The sequence below is a fragment of the Mus musculus genome, chromosome 7 (genome assembly GCF_000001635.26).
Source record: "Mus musculus strain C57BL/6J chromosome 7, GRCm38.p6 C57BL/6J".
NCBI classification, from domain to species: Eukaryota; Metazoa; Chordata; class Mammalia; order Rodentia; family Muridae; genus Mus; species Mus musculus.
Genome location: NC_000073.6, coordinates 131,125,129 through 131,146,293, shown reverse-complemented (window position 1 = coordinate 131,146,293; position 21,165 = coordinate 131,125,129). Strand labels below are relative to the sequence as shown.

The 21,165-nt window shown below is 43.8% G+C and overlaps 1 protein-coding gene across 1 annotated transcript; it reads left to right on the top strand.

Moving 5' to 3' along the window:
- The first annotated feature begins 10 nt into the window (after positions 1 to 10).
- On the top strand, positions 11 to 7,947 carry 4933402N03Rik (RIKEN cDNA 4933402N03 gene). The gene is made up of 3 exons (NM_173409.4): positions 11 to 229; positions 372 to 447; positions 7,082 to 7,947. The coding sequence occupies exons 1-3, from the start codon at positions 33 to 35 to the stop codon at positions 7,796 to 7,798; spliced, it is 990 nt and encodes a 329-aa protein (NP_775585.1). The 5' UTR covers positions 11 to 32; the 3' UTR covers positions 7,799 to 7,947.
- The last annotated feature ends 13,218 nt before the right edge of the window (positions 7,948 to 21,165 follow it).

Below are 21,165 nucleotides of genomic sequence, written 5' to 3'. Positions count from 1 at the left end.
TAACACCTCCTGCCCTAACCTATTGCCGGAGCATGATTAAGGAGTGGGAAAACCACTTTCAGCAGTATAAAAGCCAGAGATGTGGATATCCAAAGGCTCAGGAAGGGACCCCAGCCGAGGGAGAGCAAAATAGTAGAAAGCCATCCAGGATCTGCAGTGACAACCATCCCTGGGTAGTTCAAGATTTCCCACACCACAAAGAGGACCTCTGTACTCCATCACCTTTGGGGTGAGTATGACTTGGGTAGCCAGTCCTTTCCTGTGCAGCCTCAACCTAGTTAATGTAGAATGACCATCTGTGACCTTCTCACCATGAGAAGAGACTAGAAAGGCTCTTTTTAGAGCTCTAACTCCTTGTCCTTGCCTTCTAGGATATGGACGGCATTCTACAAATCAGATCCACGCATTGCCCTTGGAAAATACTCCCCAATGGAACAAGAAATTCAAGTGAGTGCCCTCAAGTTTGCATGGACAATAATTCCCCTGGAGTCTTCTTACAGAGGCAGGGGATCCTAGGTTTAAAAATTCACAAAAGCAGGCCTTTCCACAACAGCTCACATCGGCTGGATCTCAGTCTCTGAATGTCCCAATCACAAGTACAGCCATAAGCAGGGCTTGGAAAAATGGCTCGGGGGGATGAGTACACTTGCAGTACAAGCATGAAGGCCTGATATTGAGTCCTTTGCAACTATATAAAAGTGCCAGGCATGACTGCATGTGTGCCCTGGGGGGCCGAGACAGGTGGACCCTGGAGCTTGCTGGCCAGGTAGCCTATACAAAATGGCAAGCTTCTAGTTCAGTGAGAGAATATGTCTCAAAGGGATATGGAGATAAGTGATGGGGCAAGGAAGATACTTAATGTCCTCTTCTGGATCCTGAGTGTATATGCACAGGCTGTGCATCCTCTTCTGCATGTAAGCAACACACACACACACACACACACACACACACACACACACACACCAAACACGAGAGAAACGAGAGAGAGAGAGAGAAATATAACTGTAAATGGAAATAAATTATGAAACTGCCATTTCTTAAATATTTCTTACCTGGTATTATGCTGTACTTTGAGTGTGACATGTCCCCCACAAACTCATGTGTCTTAATACTTGGCCTTTTAATACCACACAAAGATCTGCCCAAGATGGTGCCCATCAACATTCAATCATAGTGGGGGAGAGGCTCACAAGACATTAGTCCTCCCTAAACTGTTAATGTTGGGGGATGAGGCAGAGACAGGGATTGGGGTGGAGAAGGAGTCATTCATTACTTCAGTGGTATAACCACTAGTGAGTTGCTTGTGAGCCAGAAATAACATGAATTAAAGTTGGGGGGGTCACAAAACAAAATACACAAAGAAAAGAGAAAGAGGGAAAGTGGAAGAAAATAAAGGAGAGAGAGGGCAGAGAGAGGAGGGGAGAGAGAGAGAAGAGAAGAGGAGAGGAGAGGAGAGGAGAGGAGAGAAGAGAAGAGAAGAGAAGAGAAGAGAAGAGAAGAGAAGAGAAGAGAAGAGAAGAGAAGAGAAGAGAAGAGAAGAGAAGAGAAGAGAGAAGCCATGAAAGCTGGAAAGGAAAGGACTTGTATGCAAAAAGTTTGGTGGCACTGAGAGGGATATAAGAGCATGTAATGGGTGAAATGCTCATTATATCATCTATTAAACTGTCAAACACTAAAAGCCGGGACCTGCAGAGAGAGCCCACACTGCTGTTGCAGAGCTCAGTTCCCAGGACCCAAGTCAGGTAACCCACAATCGCCCACAACTGTACCTCCAGGAACACCCTCTTCCAGCCTCCACAGTCACCTGCACACACATGCACATACCCCCACACACAAATATACATAATTAAAAACAAATTAATCTTTTAAAACATAATCAAAAATTCAAAATAAAAAATAAAACCAATAATAATCAAAAAATGAAAAAGCAAAGATGGCTTTTCTGCTGGAGTAAACTCTTAGCTGGTCTGCTCCAGGGAAAACACCATATCCTGACCCATCATAGAGGACCTGCTAAACTCAGAGCAGTTGAGGATCAGCTGTACTCAGAGCAGTTAAACAGCAGCTTGACTGCTCCACTGAAGACCCAACAGTCTGAAGGCCTCCCAGGAGATCTACTGCAGCCAGGGCAACAGATCAGCAGTTTCTCTGCCCCTATGAAGAGCCCCCAGTTGGAAGACCCCACAGGTGGCTTGCTACAGCGAAGGCTGAAGGCCTACTGGGAGACTTGAAGCAACCCAGGAACAAAAGAGGTAAACTCCAGACAGTCAACCAGACCAACAAACACTAGGGATATCCAGATGGTGAAAGGCAAATGCAAGACCATAAGCAACAGAAGCCATTATATGTGGGCATCATCAGAACCCAGTTCTCCCACTACAGCAAGCCCTGAATAAAATAACACACCTGAAAATCAGGAAGCTGACCTAAAATCCTATCTCGTGAAGATAAGAGAGTCCTTTAAGGAAGATATCAATAGCTCACTGAAAGAAATACAGGAAAACACAGGTAAACTGGTGAAGGAATTGAATAAAGCCATCCAAGACCTAAAAGTGGAAGTAGAAACAATAAAGAAAACACAAATGGAGGCAAACCTGGAAATGGAAAACTCAAAGGAAAAAAATCACATGATCATATTGTTGTTCCACCTATAGGATTGCAGATCCCTTCAGCTCCTTGGGTACTTTCTCTACCTCCTCCATTGGGGGCCCTGTGATCCATCCAATAGCTGACTGTGAGCATCTACTTCTGTGTTTACCAGGCCCCGGCATAGTCTCACAAGACACAGCCATATGTGGGTCCTTTCAGCAAAATCTTGCTAGTGTATGCAATGGTGTCAGTGTTTGGAAGCTGATTATGGGATGGCTCCCGGGATATGGCAGTCTCTAGATGGTCCATCCTTTTGTCTCAGCTCCAAACTTTGCCCCGGAGCTCGTGTCTCTAGCTGCATATGAATCAGAAGATGGCCTAGTCGGCCATCAGTGGAAAGAGAGGCCCATTAGTCGTACAAACTTTATATGCCTCAGTACAGGGGAACGCCAGGGCCAAGAAGTGGGAGTGGGTGGGTAGAAGAGTGGGTGGGGGAGTGTGTGGGAGACTTTTGGGATAGCATTGGAAATGTAAATGAAATAAATACCCAATTAAAAAAAGAAAAAATAATAAATAATAATATAAGTACATTTATATATTTTTTAAAAATCACATGATCATCTCCTTAGATGCAGAAAAAGCATTTGACAAAATCCAACACCCCTTCATGTTAAAAGTATTGGAGAGATCAGGAATTCAAGGCCCATACCTAGACATAATAAAAGCAATTTACTGCAAACCAACAGCCAATATCAAATTAAATGGAGACATACTTGAAGCAATCCCACTGAAATTGGGGACAAAACAAAAATGCCCACTCTCTCCATATCTATTCAATATAGTACTCGAAGTGCTAGCTAGGAGAATAAGACAACAAAGAGAGATCAAGGGGATACAAATTGGCAAAGAAGAAATAAAGGTATCACTATTTGCAGATGGCATGATACTATACATAAGCAACCCCAAAAATTCTACCAGAGAACTTCTCCAGTTGATAAACAACTTCAGCAAAGTTGCCAGATATAAAATTAACTCAAATAAATCAATAGCCTTCCTTTATACAAAGGATAAACAGGCTGAGAAAGAAATTGCAGAAAAATTCCCTTCCCAATAGCCACAAATAATATAAAATATCTTGGGGTAACTAACCAAACAAGTGAAAGACCTGTATGACAATAACTTCAAGTCTCTCAAGAAAGACACAGAAGAAGATCTCAGAAAATGGAGAGATCTTTCATGCTCATTGATTGGCAGAATTAACATAGTAAAAATGGCCATCCTACCAAAGGCAATTTATAGATTCAATGCAATCCCCATCAAAATCCCAACACAATTCTTCAAAGACATGGAAAGAGCAATTCTCAAATTCATCTGGAAAGGAAAAAAACCCAGAATAGTGAAAACAATTCTAAACAATAAAAGAACAGCTGGGCCGGGAGGTGGTGGCACACGCCTTTAATTCCAGCACTTGGGAAGCAGAGGCAGGCAGATTTCTTAGTTCAAGGCCAGCCTGGTCTACAAAGTGAGTTCTGGGACAGCCAAGGCTACACAGAGAAACCCTGTCTCAAAAAAAAAAAAAAAAGAACAAAACAAACAAACAAAGAACAGCTGGGGGAATCACCACCCTGACCTCAAGCTTTACTACAGAGCAATAGTGATAAAAACTGCATGGTAGTGGTACAGAGACAGACACGTTGATCAATGGAATAGAATTGAAGACCCAGAAATAAAACTACACACTTATGGACACTTGATCTTTGACAAAGAAGCCAAAATTATACAGTGGAAAAAAGAAAGCATCTTCAATAAATGGTGCTGGTCTAAGTGGCTGTCTGTATGTGGAAAAATGAAAATAGACCCATATTTTCACCTTCCACAAAGCTCAAGTCCAAGTGGATAAAGGACCTCAACATAAAACCAGATACGCTGAATCAAATAGAAGAAAAAGTGGGAAAGGGCCTTGAATTCATGGGCTTAGGGGAAATTTCCTTAACAGAACTCCAATGTCTCATGCTCTAAGACCAATAATTGATAAATGGGACCTCATGAAACTGGAAAGCTTCTGTAAGGCAAAGGACATAGTCAATAGACAAACCGGCAACCTACAGATTAGGGAAAAAAAAACTTCACCAACCCCAAGAAGCTAATCACAAAATTAATTAATTAATTAATTAATTTTTAAAAAAACAAGCAACCCAATCAAATAATGGGGTATAGAACTAAACCGATTTCACAACTGAGGAATCTAGAATGGCTGAGAAGCACCTAAAGAAATGTTCAAAGTCCCTTAGTGATCAGAGAAATGCAAATCAAAATGATCCTAAGATTCCACCTTACACCAATCAGAATGGCTAAGATCAAAACCACAGGTGACAACACATATTGGAGAGGATGTGGAGAAAGAGGAACACTCCTCCATTGCTGGTGAAATTGCAAACTGGTACAACCACTCTGGAAATCAATCTGGAGGTTCCTCAGAAAATTGGAAATAGATCTACCTGAAGACCCAGCGATACCACTCTTGAAAATATACCCAAAAGATGTCCCACCATGCCACAGGGCACATGTTCCACTATGTTCATAGCGGCCTTATTTGTGATAGCCAGAAGCTGGAAACAACCCAGATGTCCCATAACAGAAGAATGGATACAGAAAATGTGGTTCATTTACACAATGGAATACTACTCAGCTATTAAGCATGAAGACATCCTGAGTTTTGCAGGCAAATGGATGGAACTAGAAAATATCATCCTGAGTGAGGTAACTCAGACCCAAAAGGACATGCATGGCATGTAGTCACTAATAAGTGGATGTTAGCCAAAAAAAAAAAAAAAAAAAGTACAGAATGTCCAAGATACAGTCCACAGAACTCAAAAAGGTCAACAAGGTGAAGTGTCCAAATGAAAATGCCTCAGACCCACTTGGGAGAGAGAAGAAAACAATCACAAGTGGGGAGGGAGGGAGGGAGGAAGGGAGGGAGGGAGGGAGGGAGGGAAAGTGGACAGCGGGAGAGTGGGGGGAAAGGGGAATCTGATCTGGTATCAGGTGAGGAAAAAGGACTAGAGCCCTGAAAGTCAGCAGAAGGCCAGCAAAGAATGGAAACAGGCAACCTCTGGAGATAGGAGGCTGAGGGGACCCTCCAGAATGCATCAGAGACCTGGGAGGTGAAAGACTCTCAGGACTCAAAGGGTCCTTAGATGAAATGCCTGACAGTAGGGAGAGGGAACTTATAGTACCCATCTCCAGCAAGAAGACAGGGCATCAAATGAGGGAGAGGAGGGCCATCCCATAGTCACAATTCTGACCCATAATTGTCCCTGTCTGAAAGAACTGCAGGGATGGAAATGAAGATGAGCCTGAGGAAAAGAAGGTCCAGCAACAGGCCCAAAGTAGGATCCAGCTCAAGGGGAGGTCCCAAGGCCAGTCACTATTACTGAAGCTATGGAGCACTCACAAAAAGGGACTTAGCATGACGGTAATCCAGAAGACTCAACAAGCAGCTGAAAGAGTCAGATGCAGATATTTGCTCCCAACCAATGAAGAAAAGCAACTAACCCCTGTTGTAGAATTAGGGAAGGAACTGTGGAGAAAGGCAACTCTGTAGGAGGACCAACAGTCTCAATTAATCTGGACCCCCAAGGTCTCTCAAACACTGAACCACCAACCAGGCAGCATACACCATCTGATATGAGGCCCCCAACACACCTACAGCAGAGGACTGCCAGGTCTGTGTTCATTCAGGGATAACGCACCTAACCCTCAAGAGACTGGAGGCCCCAGGGAGTTTAGAGGTCAGGTAGAATGGTGGGTGGGGACATCCTCATGGAAACAGGGGGGTAGGGAGGAGGTATGGGATGTGGAACAGTCAGAGGGTGGATGGGGGGGGGAGGAATAAAATATAGAGTGCAAAAAATAAATGAATTAATTAATTTTTAAAAAAAGTGTCAGCTGCAAACATAGAATAAAGATGAAGCTGTGGGACCCTCAGCTCTTCTTCCAGGCACTGTGCTGTGCTTGAGTGTGTGGTGTGCCCCCACGAGCCTGTGTGTTTCAACGTATGGTCTCTAGTAAGTGTCAAAGTTTTGAGAAGTTATGGAACCTTTAGGAGGTGGGGTCTGTCTGAAACAGAAAGTGGGTCACTGATAGGATGAGCCTTCTGGTCTTTTGCCTGGCCTTGGTTCCTGTGCTAATGATGATGCCCTCTGTACTCTAAATTTGTAAAGGACAAAAGGAGAGCCAAGCTTTGAACCCAAGGCTTCCTTATTTCCGGAAGCTCTTGAGTTTTAGCTACCGCCATCATTAGTAGTGTCTTTAATTCCCAACATCGAATGCTCTTAGCAGCAAAGGGAGAACCAGGCATTAGCTAATTCTCATTGCTGGGGCTGCCTACCTCTAGGTATTGAGATTTTTTTTGTAATTTATTTTTTTAATTAGGTATTTTCTTCATCTACATTTCCAATGAGATTTTTAACCATCCTTTTTCTATCTCCAGCATCTCGGTGGCGTTCATACCAGAGCAGCAAGAAGATTTTTGGTTGAGAAACAATACAAGGAGTGGAGGATGCTGAGGGAACTCCAGAAGCAGTCTGCAGACTACAAAAGGGCCATAGAGTTGGGAAGAGACCCCTCCTCTTACGCTGTGTGTGGACCCCCAGAAAAAATATGGACAGCGAAGGTGTCTGTGCCTGCTGAAGAGTTCCAAACGCCGCACCGAGAGGTGACAGGCATCAAGAAACACATCAAAAGAATGCAGCTGGCACGAGCCCTGGAAAACAAGCAGTCTTCTACAGATATTGGAAGGCTGTCCCCCAAAACAGACAAGTTCAGTGAAGAGGGAGAGGATGATGACACGGATAGCAATGATAAAGCCAATCGGGGGGAGAAAGGGGAGGCCAAGTTTGAACCCACAAATAAACGAGAAGTCATACTGAATGTGGCTTTCAAGTCTGAAGAAACCAAAAGTTGTGTAGTATGCCATCGGAATGATCGGAAAACCTTCCTCCCAGTGAAGAGACCGGAGAGGCGGATCACGGGCCTCACAAACAGAAACCTCTTCCCTATCACTGGCTTTCCTGGAGACCTGATGCTCATGAACCAGGATTTTGTATCAAAGGGAATCCACCCGAGTGACGCCATTAAAATCTACTGGCTGCCGGAAGAGGATCTCTTCAAGGGTCGCAAGCAAAGGCCTGCTTGCTGCCCACATTGAAGCTCTGCCCAGTCCTGAGCAGGTGCAAGTGTACTGTTCTTCATGTCTCCTGCACGGTGTACCCCCGGCTCCTTCCCCCTCTGCTGTTCTTTTGAGCTCCTTGGCTCCTGCTAAGTCTCTCCAGTGTTTCCAAGATGAGACCCTGTGGCGGAGGCTTCCTTATTTCCAGAAGCTCTTAAGTTTTAGCTACCACCATCGTTAGTTCTCAACAATGGACTTGCCCCAACGGGCTGGGTTGTTTTTGTGACCCTGGGTATTCATTGAAAAACTGAAGTTGTCCATCAAACACTGAGTCCTGGCAATTAGAAAGCAACACAAATGTGAGTGACAAGGAGTGGATTCTGTCTCCTCCAAGATATCGTCTGGTTCAGCATGAGCATAAATAGAAACTTCAGTTCAGAGGCGAGCATCTAGAGCGAATGAAGACGTTTCCCTCCAAAGACAAAACTTTGATGTTTCCTGCCTGTGCATCAGTGCACCACATATGTGCCTGATGCCCCTGGAGGCCAGAGCAGTGTTTGGATCCCTTAGCACTAGAGTTAGAGATGGTTGTGAACCACCATGTGGGTGCAGTCAGTCAAACTTGGGTTCTCGGGAAGAGCAGCCAGTGCTCTTAACCACTGAGTCATCTCTCCGGGCTCTTACTTTTTGTTTTTTTGATACAGCACTTCAGGAAATTGTTCAGATTGAGCTTCCAAGTACCTCAGATTATAAACATAAAACCACCAGGCCCGGTTTATAATCTGTTTTTGACCAGGAAAAAATAAAAGAAATTCAACACTCCCTGCAGCAAAATACATTCACATTTGCACACACACACACACACACACACACACACACACACACACACAAAGGAGGCATCTCCCCCAGTGACAAAGGCATCCTCTTCTTTGTCCCTTCCTTCTCTAGCACTAAGGAGGAAGTAGGACACTTTCATTTGGAGGAGAGTCTCTTGAAGCCCGTCTACCATGGGATTTCTTTGTATTGAGCAAGCTACAAAATTCTGAAGTTGAACAGAGAGCAAGGTGTCTTCAGGGTATAGAGAGGGCTCATGAATTACACACTATCCTTGTCAACAATGCCCAAATGAAAGCTATAGACATTCGTCCCAAGCAGGTCCTGGCTCCAGCGGCAGAGACAATTCAGTCTGGTGGCTTGAGGCTACTCATGAGACACTACTGAAATCTGTCTCCTCCTCTCCTGGAATGACACTGGCCACAGTGAGACTTCTGGGGGTCCCCTGGGTGGTCTAGAAAAGAAGGGCAAAGTAGCTAGAGACAAATTCCCATTTACCACTCTCCTCATGGCTCTGGGGAAACAGTGGTTCCTGTTTGATTATTCTGGAAGTCTCCAAGGAAGAGTAACTAGTTGGTCATGGTCCATCATGACTCCATACTTGAAGAAGTTCCAGCCCCCCTCTACTACATTACATGACCTTGAACCTGGAGATGAGGCAGTCAAGAAATCTTTTGAGCCTAAAAGCCTTGCCTACATTCACTAGATTTCAGTATCAGAACCAGTCAAACCCCACTCCCCTGACTGATTTATTCAAAACCCTTTGAATGCGCCTAAAGCAAAGGCACAGAAACCAGCCCAGGGGTAACAGCAGAGATGCTGTAGGAGCTAGCCCCTTGGGAGTAGGGTTGTCCAAATGGACAGACATGTGTTTCCACTTATTACATATCAAGCTAGAATTCTCATGGTTCATTCCCAAAACAGTGTCCATGGTTACAAAGTCTACTGTACAAACCCTTGTGGAACAGTCCAACAGTACAATAAATGAAAAGGTTATGTATAGCTCCCCACCCCCCTCTCTCTCAGGACACATCCAGGAGAATCCAGACTGTGTCCACACACAAGTGTTTGTACGTAAATGCTCATAGCAGTTTCCTTACAGTAGGTCTAAAGTAGAAATAACCAAAATGTCCCTCTGGTGATGGGTAAGGCGATGGTAACATTCATGCAAGAAAATGTTTTTCAGGTATGTGAAAGGTTAGGAACTGCTCAAGACCCAATTGTGATTAAATATAGAAGTATCATGCCAAGTGAATGAATCCGGTCCCTTAAAGACCACACACTTTCTGCTTCTGTTTATGCATCAGAGTTATATTTAGAGTCAGAAATAAATTTTGTGGTTACTGAAAGCTTGGGGTGAAGGTGGGAGCAAATGAGTAGGTTGGATGGCTTTGGTATTTCTTTTGGAAGTGATAACGGTGTTCTAGGAAGATGTGATGGTACTGGACTGCTCTTCCAACCGTCTTAAGATCGCTGGATGGTAAGCTTAAGTGAGTGGATTGCACAGTATGTGATTATCAATAAAGCTGGCATATCAGGTATTAGTGGCCATGAATGACTTTAATTTACTGAAACAATGGGACTAGAGGGAAAATGCTGCACATGTGGTCAAGAACAACTGGAACCCTCCAGTCCTTCCATCTGTATTTCTCTAGCAACCAGCCTGAGCTCTGCTTAGGAGGTAGAGAAGGAAGGACCCAAGGCCAAGTGTGGGGACTCCCTTCTCCTCTCTCAGTGGTAGATGAGCCCCACAACAGAGCAGTTCTAGACTTTAGGCTTCCTACCATGCCCATCCTTTGCTTCCATGAAGTTATGTCTTTAGGGCAGGGCTCCTTAACAAAGTTAAATTTCAAGTCCTTACTCCTCACAATGTTTGACAACTGTGGGCACTGTCCTGGGATGGAGGCAGTGCTATGTCATTTTGACCTGAGAACAGAGCAGGCTGAGTCCATAGCAAGGCCACCATTGCCTCCAAGCAGGACCAAAATGGTTACGGTTAAGGCTAAGGTTAGGGTTAAGGTTAGGGGGTTAGGGTTTGAGGATTAGGGTTAAGGTTACATGGTGTAAACCCTTAGCAAAATACTATATTGTCAGATACAAGCTCCATGTGTCTCACCCAGTAAGACCTAAATAACCAAGACACTATAACACTGATTTATCTCCTGCCTGTCTGCCTGTGCATAAATCCTGCCATGAAGGCAGTATCTTAGAAAACTCCAACAGTCTCTCCAACTGCCTCATACTCTAGCTGTGCCACTGAGGGTCTAATACAGTTCCACCTCCCCTTTTTGTCTGGGTGACTTCTTTCACAAACCCATGACTCACTGTCCTGACACCCATCTCCCTGTATGGCCACAATGTCTGGAGATATTTTTTGTGTCACCACTTAGGGCTGTGTGGTCCTGTCTTCTGCCTCTCCTCTGGTGGTATCTGGACACTGCCCACAAACTGGCTCAGGGAGTCAGCCATCTGGGTTTCCCTCTGGGGCATCCAAGTGCTGGTGCATGCCAGGCTGGAAGGGGAAAGCAGAGCCAGGGGCCAGGCAGGATTCTGGTCTGGTTGGAAGTAAGTGCCCAATGCCAGAGGGAACGAAAGAAGAGAGAAGACCTTCTTCAGAAGCCTTAGTGTCATGGCTCATTTAGGCAAAGGCCTTCCCTCTTATACGCGTTCTCGAGACCGGCCAGGAAAGAGGCAGCAAACCGGAATCTTCTGCGGCAAAGCTTTATTGCTTACATCTTCAGGAGCCAGAGAGCAAGAGAGCAAGAGCCAGAGCAAGAGCGCAAGAGCACAAGAGCTTTATTGCTTACATCTTCAGGAGCAAGAAGCAAGAGCCAGAGCAAGAGAGAGAATGGCGAAACCCCGTCCCCTTTAAGGAGAATTATCCTCCGCCTAGGACGTGTCACTCCCTGATTGGCTGCAGCCCATCGGCCGAGTTGTCGTCACAGGGAAGGCAGAGCACATGGGGTGGAGAACTACCCTTGGCACATGCGCAGATTATTTGTTTACCACTTAGAACACAGGATGTCAGTGCCATCTTGCAACGGCGAATGTGAGGGCGGCTCCCCACACTTCCCCATGGTGATTTTTGATGAAGCAACTCTCTGCAATGATTGTAGCTTGTTTGTTTTTCTTTATTGGGGGTAGATATGAATGCATACACTTTATTCAGGATGAACCAGAGTTTATATAATTTTGGGTAAGGTCATGAGAAAATCAGGAAAGGAAGGAAAGGAATCAGGCTGAAGGCTAAGGCTCTTGAGATGCTTCATTACTATGGAGAGGCATCCCATGTGCTATGTGACTGACCGACTGCCGATGGTCACCTTAGTTGAGTGTCCTGGCTACATGCTGCAGAGCAAGCATAGAAGCAGGGAGGGAGCAGTCTCACTCTTGCTGTCTCAGATCTCTGAGATTCCAGGGTTTGAGGAAGCTCTACCTCACCAGTTCTTATGCCTGTCTGGTGGCATGGACCACACGTCCCACAGGGAGGCAAGTCAGGGATGTTGCTGGTATCTTGTAGGAAGGGGCCAGAGTCACTACTAAACAACGCAATCCCACAATGGACAGGGAATAAAGCAGGTTAATAGTGTCATAGGTCTACGATAGAGAAACAGTGCTTTGGGGGAAAGTGACATTGGTGAGTCAAAATGAATGTGCTTATGTTTGGCTACACACTAATAGTTGTCCAGGAAGAATATCACCAACATATACAGTAGTCAAGAGAATATAAGCTTCCATCTCCCAAAATCTAACCAACTCTAGATTTTTACCAAGAATCTTAAAAACAGCTTAATCAAATATGCAACAAATAACAGCTAATTTTTTATTTTAAGGGGCTACACTTCCTCAATTCCCCGTGGGGTTGACTTCTTTTCAGTGTCTCTACAGAAAAGTGCAGATTTTCCCATTTCCTGGCTAATTTCCTCTTACATTGACTTGTCTTCTTGTGGAGTAGAGAGACCATCTGTGACCTTTCTTTACACTGGATCCTTAGTTCCCAGGGAGAGAGGACCACACTCCATCAGAACAGGGCAGATAAGCTGAACTATCTGGTTGATCAAGCAGTTCTCACAGAGGATGGGTTGAGGAACAAGGTTGCAACACTGTCTCCTGCTCAGCATTCAAAAGAGATTCCACTTCTGTGACTCAGCCTCCAGGCCATGACTACTATAACGCCCAAACTTCCACCCATTTCCTCTTCTACTCCAGAAACCCTCCACCATTTCTGTCTCCTTTACTCTATTCTTCATGCTGAGCTGTGGCAAGAACAAAGCTCTCTGCAGTTTTGTCGGATGTGCCCAGATAGATCAAATGCTGGGAGAAAGTGAAGCCTTCCTCCTGGGTCCCAGCCCAAGGATGAGGCATCCACTCCGTTATGTCAGGCCTGATTCCCTGCTCTGCAACCACATACCAGCATGCTTCTGGCTGCCTGGGGAGACCAAAAGGACTGTGGTTTCCAGGGATACCCAGAAATCAAAGTCTTTGATATTCAATGTCACAATGTCCTCTTGGCAGAAACTTCTGGGTTAGCCTCAGTTTCTGAGGATTTTTGTCCCCCAGATCTTTGTCCTGGCTACACTGTTTCTAAAGGTCCTTAAATAGTCTCTCAAAACTCTCCTGTGTGTCTTTTCTTCTACTTGAAACAGTGTCTATCTGTCCAGACCTGCCAACAGCATTCACACCATCAGGACAACCCAACTGGTCTCAGTCTGTGTTGACCCAAGGCTGCCTCACTCCCCTCCCCAGTGCCCTGACTTTCATCCCACAAAGACCAGTGAAAGGTCTGAAGGGTGTGTTGGAAGTAGCCTCCTCTGCATGGTTCCCCTCTGTCATAACAGAGAACTCCAGGTTTGTCCAGCTATCTATCCCTACCCCACTCACTAGTCAATGTCCCCAGGAGGAAACAATCCAAGCCCTGCTTGGAAACTAGCCTGAGAACAATGAAAACAAGGTATAAATGATATAAATGAGCCTCGCCATCCCCACCAGTCAGTGACTGGTGCAGACAGGAAGGTGATAGACCCTGGAACGAGTCAAAGTGAAGTGTGATGCAGAGCGGGGTGAGAGGCGCTGCTCCCCAGTTGCTGCTCACCAAGAAGGATGTCAGCTCTTAGAGCAGGCAAAGCAAGACTGGGGCATGGGAAAATGCCAGGGCATCTAATTGCTGCCAGCCTGCCACCTTTGTGTGCCATTTCAGAAGTCAATCCTGGTTCTTCTTTAAACCCATCGGAGACTGGCTCTCTAAGACCTGCCACTGCAAGGGGTCATAAATACCTAAAGTGCCTGCCTCTTAGAGAGTCAGACGAACACAGTCTGCTACTGCCGGCACTCCCAGGTTTAGAAGAATTGTCTCAGCTTGTTCTTTCTGGGAGATGCTAATAGCTTAGGCAAATGGTTACAAAGTACCTTCCAGTCTCTCTGATAAAATATATTCGATAGATAGATAGATAGATAGATAGATAGATAGATAGATAGATAGATAGATAGATAGATAGATAATAGATAGATAATAGATGATAGATAGATAGATAGATGATAGATAGATAGATAGATGATAGATAGATAGATAGATAGATAGATAGATAATAGATAGATAGATAGATAGATAGATAGATAGATAGATAGATAGATAGTAGATAGATAGATAGATATATAGATAGATAGATAGATAGATAGATAGATAGATAGATAGATAATAGGTGATAGATAGATAGATAGATAGATAGATAGATAGATAGATAGATAGACAGACAGACAGATTATTTTTGGGAAATTAGTGCTCACCTCAGTTGTGCTTTACTAAAACCTCCAAAGCAGTCACAGCTGCCAAAAATCTCATCCAGAGGGAAACATGCAAGATATTCTACTTCCAAGAACGCCCATCCTGAAGAGTGACACAGAACCATGCCTTGTGTCCTCCCTGACTTTGAATTCCACCACCTTGGCTTTCAAAAATCCAACTATGGAAGACCAAGATACAGCCCGATTCAATGAACCATATCCTAACAACAGCACCCACAATGCCGTCCTCCGTTGTGACAAATAATCATAACGCTATTCTGAGTATTGCTAATCTTGGGCACAAACTCAGAGACCCAAGTGATGTCGACCTGGAAGTTCTAAAGACTTAGTCCTCAGGGAAAATGTCCATATCCCCACGAAGATTAATCGATGTCCTTGTTGTCCTTCTATTTCCTCTTAGTACTCTATGGTAATTTCGACATGAAGAGCGCATGATGTAACATGTGTGTATAAATCCACATGCATCCCTCGATGGTCCTCCCACTTCAAATAAGCCTGTTACTTATCATTTGGTAATTTCTCTTCCTGGTGAGGGACACCGCTTTTAGCTTTTAAATCAGCTATTACTGAGAAAGCCTTTTCTGTCACAGCTTCTAACAATCCAACTCACTGCCTATTAAAGGTTGTTTCAGTTATTTTTGATATTCTGTGGAGAGTGTGAGGTACCCTTCCCTGCCTAGAGGGGAAATTTCCCCTCTTTGAACCTGAAATGCTTTCAAAGAGGAGAGATATTGCCTTTCAAGAGCTATAAAGCTGTCCTGTTCTTAAGAGCCCTGATGGTATCTAAAGGCCCCTAATGCACGGAAAAGCATTAGCCGCTTACAGTCCTGTCTTAATGAGGACCTCGCTCAGAGCTATCCAAAGGTAAATGTCACAACCTCAGGAATTATTTCTCTCAGTGTGGAAAAAAAAAAGTCAATCTGATTTCCACACTGTCCTTTCTGTCTCCAATGATCCTGCATGTGTGTGAGTGTGAGAATATAGAGATCTCAAGGTTAACACAAATCCCACCTATATTTCTGCTGAAGAATTTATCACTTAAGAGTAGGGGACAATTACAAGCAAGATGGTAGAATAGGAGATTCCTAGCTCTTCTTTCCTCCCATAAAACAATGTGGTACCTCTTACAAACTGAGTCTGAAGTGTTTGTTCCCCCTCAGACTCACGTGGGCCCCACCTGAGGGTGTTATAGGTCCAGGCTGGAGGGAGTGAGGTTACTGGGAACAGGGGCATGCCCTTTGTCCTAGTTAGGTTTATTATTGCTCTGATGAAACACCATGGCCAAAGCAGGCTAGGAATGAAAGGGTTCGTGTGGCTTATGCTTCTGCGACACTGTTTACTATCAACCGAAGTCAAGACAGGAACTCAAACAGGGCAGGAACCTGGGGCAGGAGCTGATGCTGAGGCCATAGAGAGGTACTCACTTATTGGATTGCTCCTTGTGACATGCTCAGCCTGCTTTCTTATAAAAGCCTGGACCACTGGCCCAGGCGTAGTCCCACCCACAATGGGCGGGGCGGAAGGGCACAATGGGCGGGGCGGGACCCGCGGGACCCTCCCACCACATCAATCACTACTTAAGAAAATGCCTTCCAGGCTGGCTGACAGCCTGATCTTTATGGAGGCATGTTCTCAATCAAGGCTCACTCCTCCCGGGTGACGTGTGCTTGTGTTATGTTGATATAGAACTCGCCAGCAGACGCTTGAAAGATATGGCTAGCCCCTCTCCTGGGTCTGTTCTCTGCTTCCTGGTCTGGAAGCCACCAGTGTGTACTGTGTCACTCCTCTTTCTGTGTCTCCACACCATGATGAACTGAGTCCCCTGAAGTGGTGAACAAAGTAAGTCCCTTGTCCGTCAGCACATGTCACAGGGACAAGAATAGTAACTGAAATGCCTCAGGTTTGAGGCTCAGGGGACACCAAGGTAGACTGTCATTTTGAATAAGAGATTCATTGAGAAAATTATTAACATCATGGACTTACAAAGAAACGGATAATATGGCAAGGGATCTAAAAGGAGTGTTTTGGTTTGCTTCTCTATTGCTGTGATAAACCAAAAGCAACTTGAGGAGGAGACAGTTTATTTGGCTCACAGGGTAGAGCCTACCATCTAGGAAAACTGAGGCAGGATCCTGCAGACAGGAATCAAAGCAGAAGCCTTGAAGGAACACTACTTACTGGCTTGCTCCCCATGGCTTGCTTAGCCTGCTTTCTTATACAGCCCAGGACTACCTGCCCAGGAGTGGCACTGCCTACAATAGCCTGGGCCCTCCCAGATCAATAATCAGTAAAGAAAATGCTTTGTATCAGACACAGGCATTTTCTCAATTGAGTTTCCTTCTTCCAAGACAACTGTGGCATAAATCCAGCTGACAAAAAAAACAAAACAAAACAAAACAAAACAAAAACAACAACAACAACAAAAAACAAAACAAAACAAAACAAAACAAAACAAAAAAACAGCCCAGAAGGTTCTGGCCCATGATGCAGAGTGGCTGCCCCCTCTAATAGAACTCAGAGGAAGGAAGAGGTTCTCATACAGGTGATTGATGACTGGGCCACAACAGGGGGCACAGCCCTTGATTCCTGGTGGCAAAGAGAGGGGAGAGATCTTCTCTTTTTTTATTTTCCTCATTTACACTTCCAATGCTATCCCAAAAGTCCCCCATAACCTCCCCCCGCACTTTCCTACCCACCCACTCCCACTTCTTGGCCCTGGCATTCCCTGTACTGAGGCATATAAAGTTTGCACGAATGGTCCTCTCTTTCCACTGATGGCCGGCTAGGCCATCTTCTGATACATATGCAGCTAGAGACACAAGCTCCAGGGGGTACTGGTTAGTTCATATTGTTGTTGCACCTATAGGGTTGCAGATCCCTTTAGCTCCTTGGGTACTTTCTCTAGCTCCTCCATTGGGGGCCCTGTGACCCATCCAATAGCTGACTGTGAGCATCCACTTCTGTGTTTGCTAGGCCCCGGCATATTCTCACAAGAGACAGCTATATCTGGGTCCTTTCAGCAAAATCTTGCTAGTGTATGCAATGGTGTCAGCGTTTGGGGGCTGATTATGGGATGGATCCCCGGGTATGGCAGTCTCTAGATAGGCCATCCTTTTGTCTCAGCTCCAAACTTTGTCTCTGTAACTCCTTCCATGGGTGTTTTGTTCCCAATTCTAAGAAGGGGCAAAGTGTCCACACTTTGGTCTTCATTCTTCTTGAGTTTCATGTGCTTTGTATCTTGTATCTTGGGTATTCTAACTTTCTGGGCTAATATCCACTTATCAGTGAGTACATATCATGTGAGTTCTTTTGTGATTGGGTTACCTCACTCAGGATGATGCCCTCCGGGTCCATCCATTTGCCTAGGAATTTCATAAATTCATTCTTTTTAATAGCTGAGTAGTACTCTATTGTGTAAATGTACCACATTTTTTGTATCCATTCCTCTGTTGAGGGGCATCTGGGCTCTTTCCAGCTTCTGGCTATTATAAATAAGGATGCTATGAACATAGTGGAGCATGTGTCTTTCTTACCAGTTGGGACATCTTCTGGATATATGCCCAGGAGAGGTATTGCGGGATCCTTCGGTAATACTATGTCCAATTTTCTGAGGAACTGCCAGACTGATTTCCAGAGTGGTTGTACAAGCTTGCAATCCCACCAGCAATGGAGGAGTGTTCCTCTTTCTCCACATCCTTGCCAGCATCTGCTGTCATCTGAATTTTTGATCTTAGCCATTCTGACTGATGTGAGATGGAATCTCAGGGCTGTTTTTCTTTGCATTTCCCTGATGATTAAGGATGCTGAACATTTTTTCAGGTGGTTCTCAGCCATTTGGTATTCCTCAGGTGAGAATTCTTTGTTTAGCTCTGAGACCCATTTTTTAATGGGGTTATCTGATTTTCTGAAGTCCACCTTCTTCAGTTGTTTATATATATTAGATATTAGTCCCCTATCTGATTTAGGATAGGTAAAGATCCTTTCCCAGTCTGTTGGTGGCCTTTTTGTCTTATTGACGATGTCCTTTGCCTTACAGAAGCTTTGCAATTTTATGAGGTCCCATTTGTCAATTCTCGATCTTACAGCACAAGCCATTGCTGTTCTAGTCAGGAATTTTTCCCCTGTACCCATATCTTCGAGGCTTTTCCCCACTTTCTCCTCTATAAGTTTTACTGTCTCTGGTTTTATGTGGAGTTCCTTAATCCACTTAGATTTGACCTTAGTACAAAGAGATGGGAAAGGATCAATTCTCATTTTTCTACATGTTAACCACCAGTTGTACCAGCACCATTTGTTGAAAATGCTGTCTTTTTTCCACTGGATGGTTTTAGCTTCCTTGTCAAAGATCAAGTGACCATAGGTGTGTGGGTTCATTTCTGGGTCTTCAATGCTATTCCACTGGTCTACTTGACGTCGCTATACCAGTACCATGCAGTTTTTAATCACAATTGCTCTGTAGTACAGCTTTAGGTCAAGCATGGTGATTCCACCAGAGGTTCTTTTATCCTTGAGAAGAGTATTTGCTATCCTAGGTTTTTTGTTATTCCAGATGAATTTGCAGATTGCTCTTTCTAATTCGTTGAAGAATTGAGTTGGAATTTTGATGGAGATTGCATTGAATCTGTAGATTGCTTTTAGCAAGATAGCCATTTTTACTATATTGATCCTGCCAATCCATGAGTATGGGAGATCTTTCCATCTTCTGAGATCTTCTTTAATTTCTTTCTTCAGAGACTTGAAGTTCTTTTCATCATACAGATCTTTCACTTCCTTAGTTAGAGTCACTCCAAGGTATGTTATATTATTTGTGACTATTGAGAAGGGTGTTGTTTCCCTAATTTCTTTCTCAGCCTGTTTATCCTTTGTGTACAGAAAGGCCATTGACTTGTTTGAGTTAATTTTATATCCAGCTACTTCATTGAAGCTGTTTATCAGGCTTAGGAGTTCTCTGGTGGAATTATTAGGGTCATGTATATATACTATCATATCATCTGCAAAAAGTGATATTTTGACTTCTTCCTTTCCAATTTGTATCCCCTTGATCTCCTTTTGTTGTCAAATTGCTCTGGCTAGGACTTCAAGTACAACGTTGAATAGGTAGGGAGAAAGTGGACAGCCTTGTCTAGTCCCTGATTTTAGTGGGATTGCTTCCAGCTTCTCACCATTTACTTTGATGTTGGCTACTGGTTTGCTGTAGATTGCTTTTATCATATTTAGGTATGGGCCTTGAATTCCTGATCTTTCCAAGACTTTTATCTTGAATGGGTGTTGGAATTTGTCAAATGCTTTGTCCTCATCTAACGAGATGATCATGTGGTTTTTGTCTTTTAGTTTGCTTATATAATGGATTACGTTGATGGATTTCTGTATATTAAACCATCCCTGCATCCCTGGAATAAAACCTACTTGGTCAGGATGGATAATTGTTTTAATGTGTTCTTGGATTCAGTTAGCAAGAATTTTATTGAGTATTTTTGCATCGATATTCATAAGGGAAATTGGTCTGAAGTTCTTTATCTTTGTTGGGTCTTTTTGTGGTTTAGGTATCAGAGTAATTGTGGCTTCATAGAATGAATTGGGTAGAGTACCTTCTGCTTCTATTTTCTGGAATAGTTTGTGCAGAACTGGAATTAGATCTTCTTTGAAGGTCTGATAGAACTCTGCACTAAATCCATCTGGTCCTGGGCTTTTTTTGGCTGGGAGACTATTAATGACTGCTTCTATTTCTTTAGGGGATATGGGGCAGTTTAGATCATTAACTTGATCCTCATTTAACTTTGGTACCTGGTATCTGTCTAGAAATTTGTCCATTTCATCCAGGTTTTCCAGTTTTGCTGAGTATAGCCTTTTGTAGAAGGATCTGATGGTGTTTTGGATTTCTCCAGGATCTGTTGTTATGTCTCCATTTTCATTTCTGATTTTGTTAGTTAGGATGCTGTCCCTGTGCCCTCTAGTGAGTCTGGCTAAGGGTTTATCTATCTTCTTGATTTTCTCAAAGAACCAGCTCCTCATTTGGTTGACTCTTTGAATAGTTCTTCTTGTTTCCACTTGGTTGATTTCGCCCCTGAGTTTGATTATTTCCTGCCGTCTACTCCTCTTGGGTGAATTTGCTTCCTTTTGATCTAGAGCTTTTAGGTGTGTTGTCAAGCTGCTAGTGTGTGCTCTCTCTAGTTTCTTTTTGGAGGCACTCAGAGCTATGAGTTTCCCTCTTAGAAATGCTTTCATGTGTCCCATAAGTTTGGGTACGTTGTGGCTTCATTTTCATTAAACTCTAAAATGTCTTTAATTTTTTTCTTTATTCCTTCCTTGACCAAGGTATCACTGAGAAGGGAGTTGTTCAGTTTCCATGTGAATTTTGGCTTTCTATTATTTATGTTGTTATTGAAGATCAGCCTTAGTCCATGATGATCTGATAGGATGCATAGGACAATTTCAATATTTTTGTATCTGTTGAAGCCTGTTTTGTGACCAATTATATGGTCAGTTTTGGAGAAGGTACCATGAGGTGCTGAGAAGAAGGTATATCCTTTTGTTTTAGGATAAAATGTTCTGTAGATATCTATCAGGTCCATTTGTTTCATAACTTCTGTTAGTTTCACTGTGTCCCTGTTTAGTTTCTGTCTCCACGATCTGTCCATTGATGAAAGTGGTGTGTTGAAGTCTCCCACTATTATTGTGTGAGGTACAATGTGTGCTTTGAGCTTTACTAAAGTTTTTTTAATGAATGTGGCTGCCCTTGCATTTGGAGCATAGATATTCAGAATTGAGAG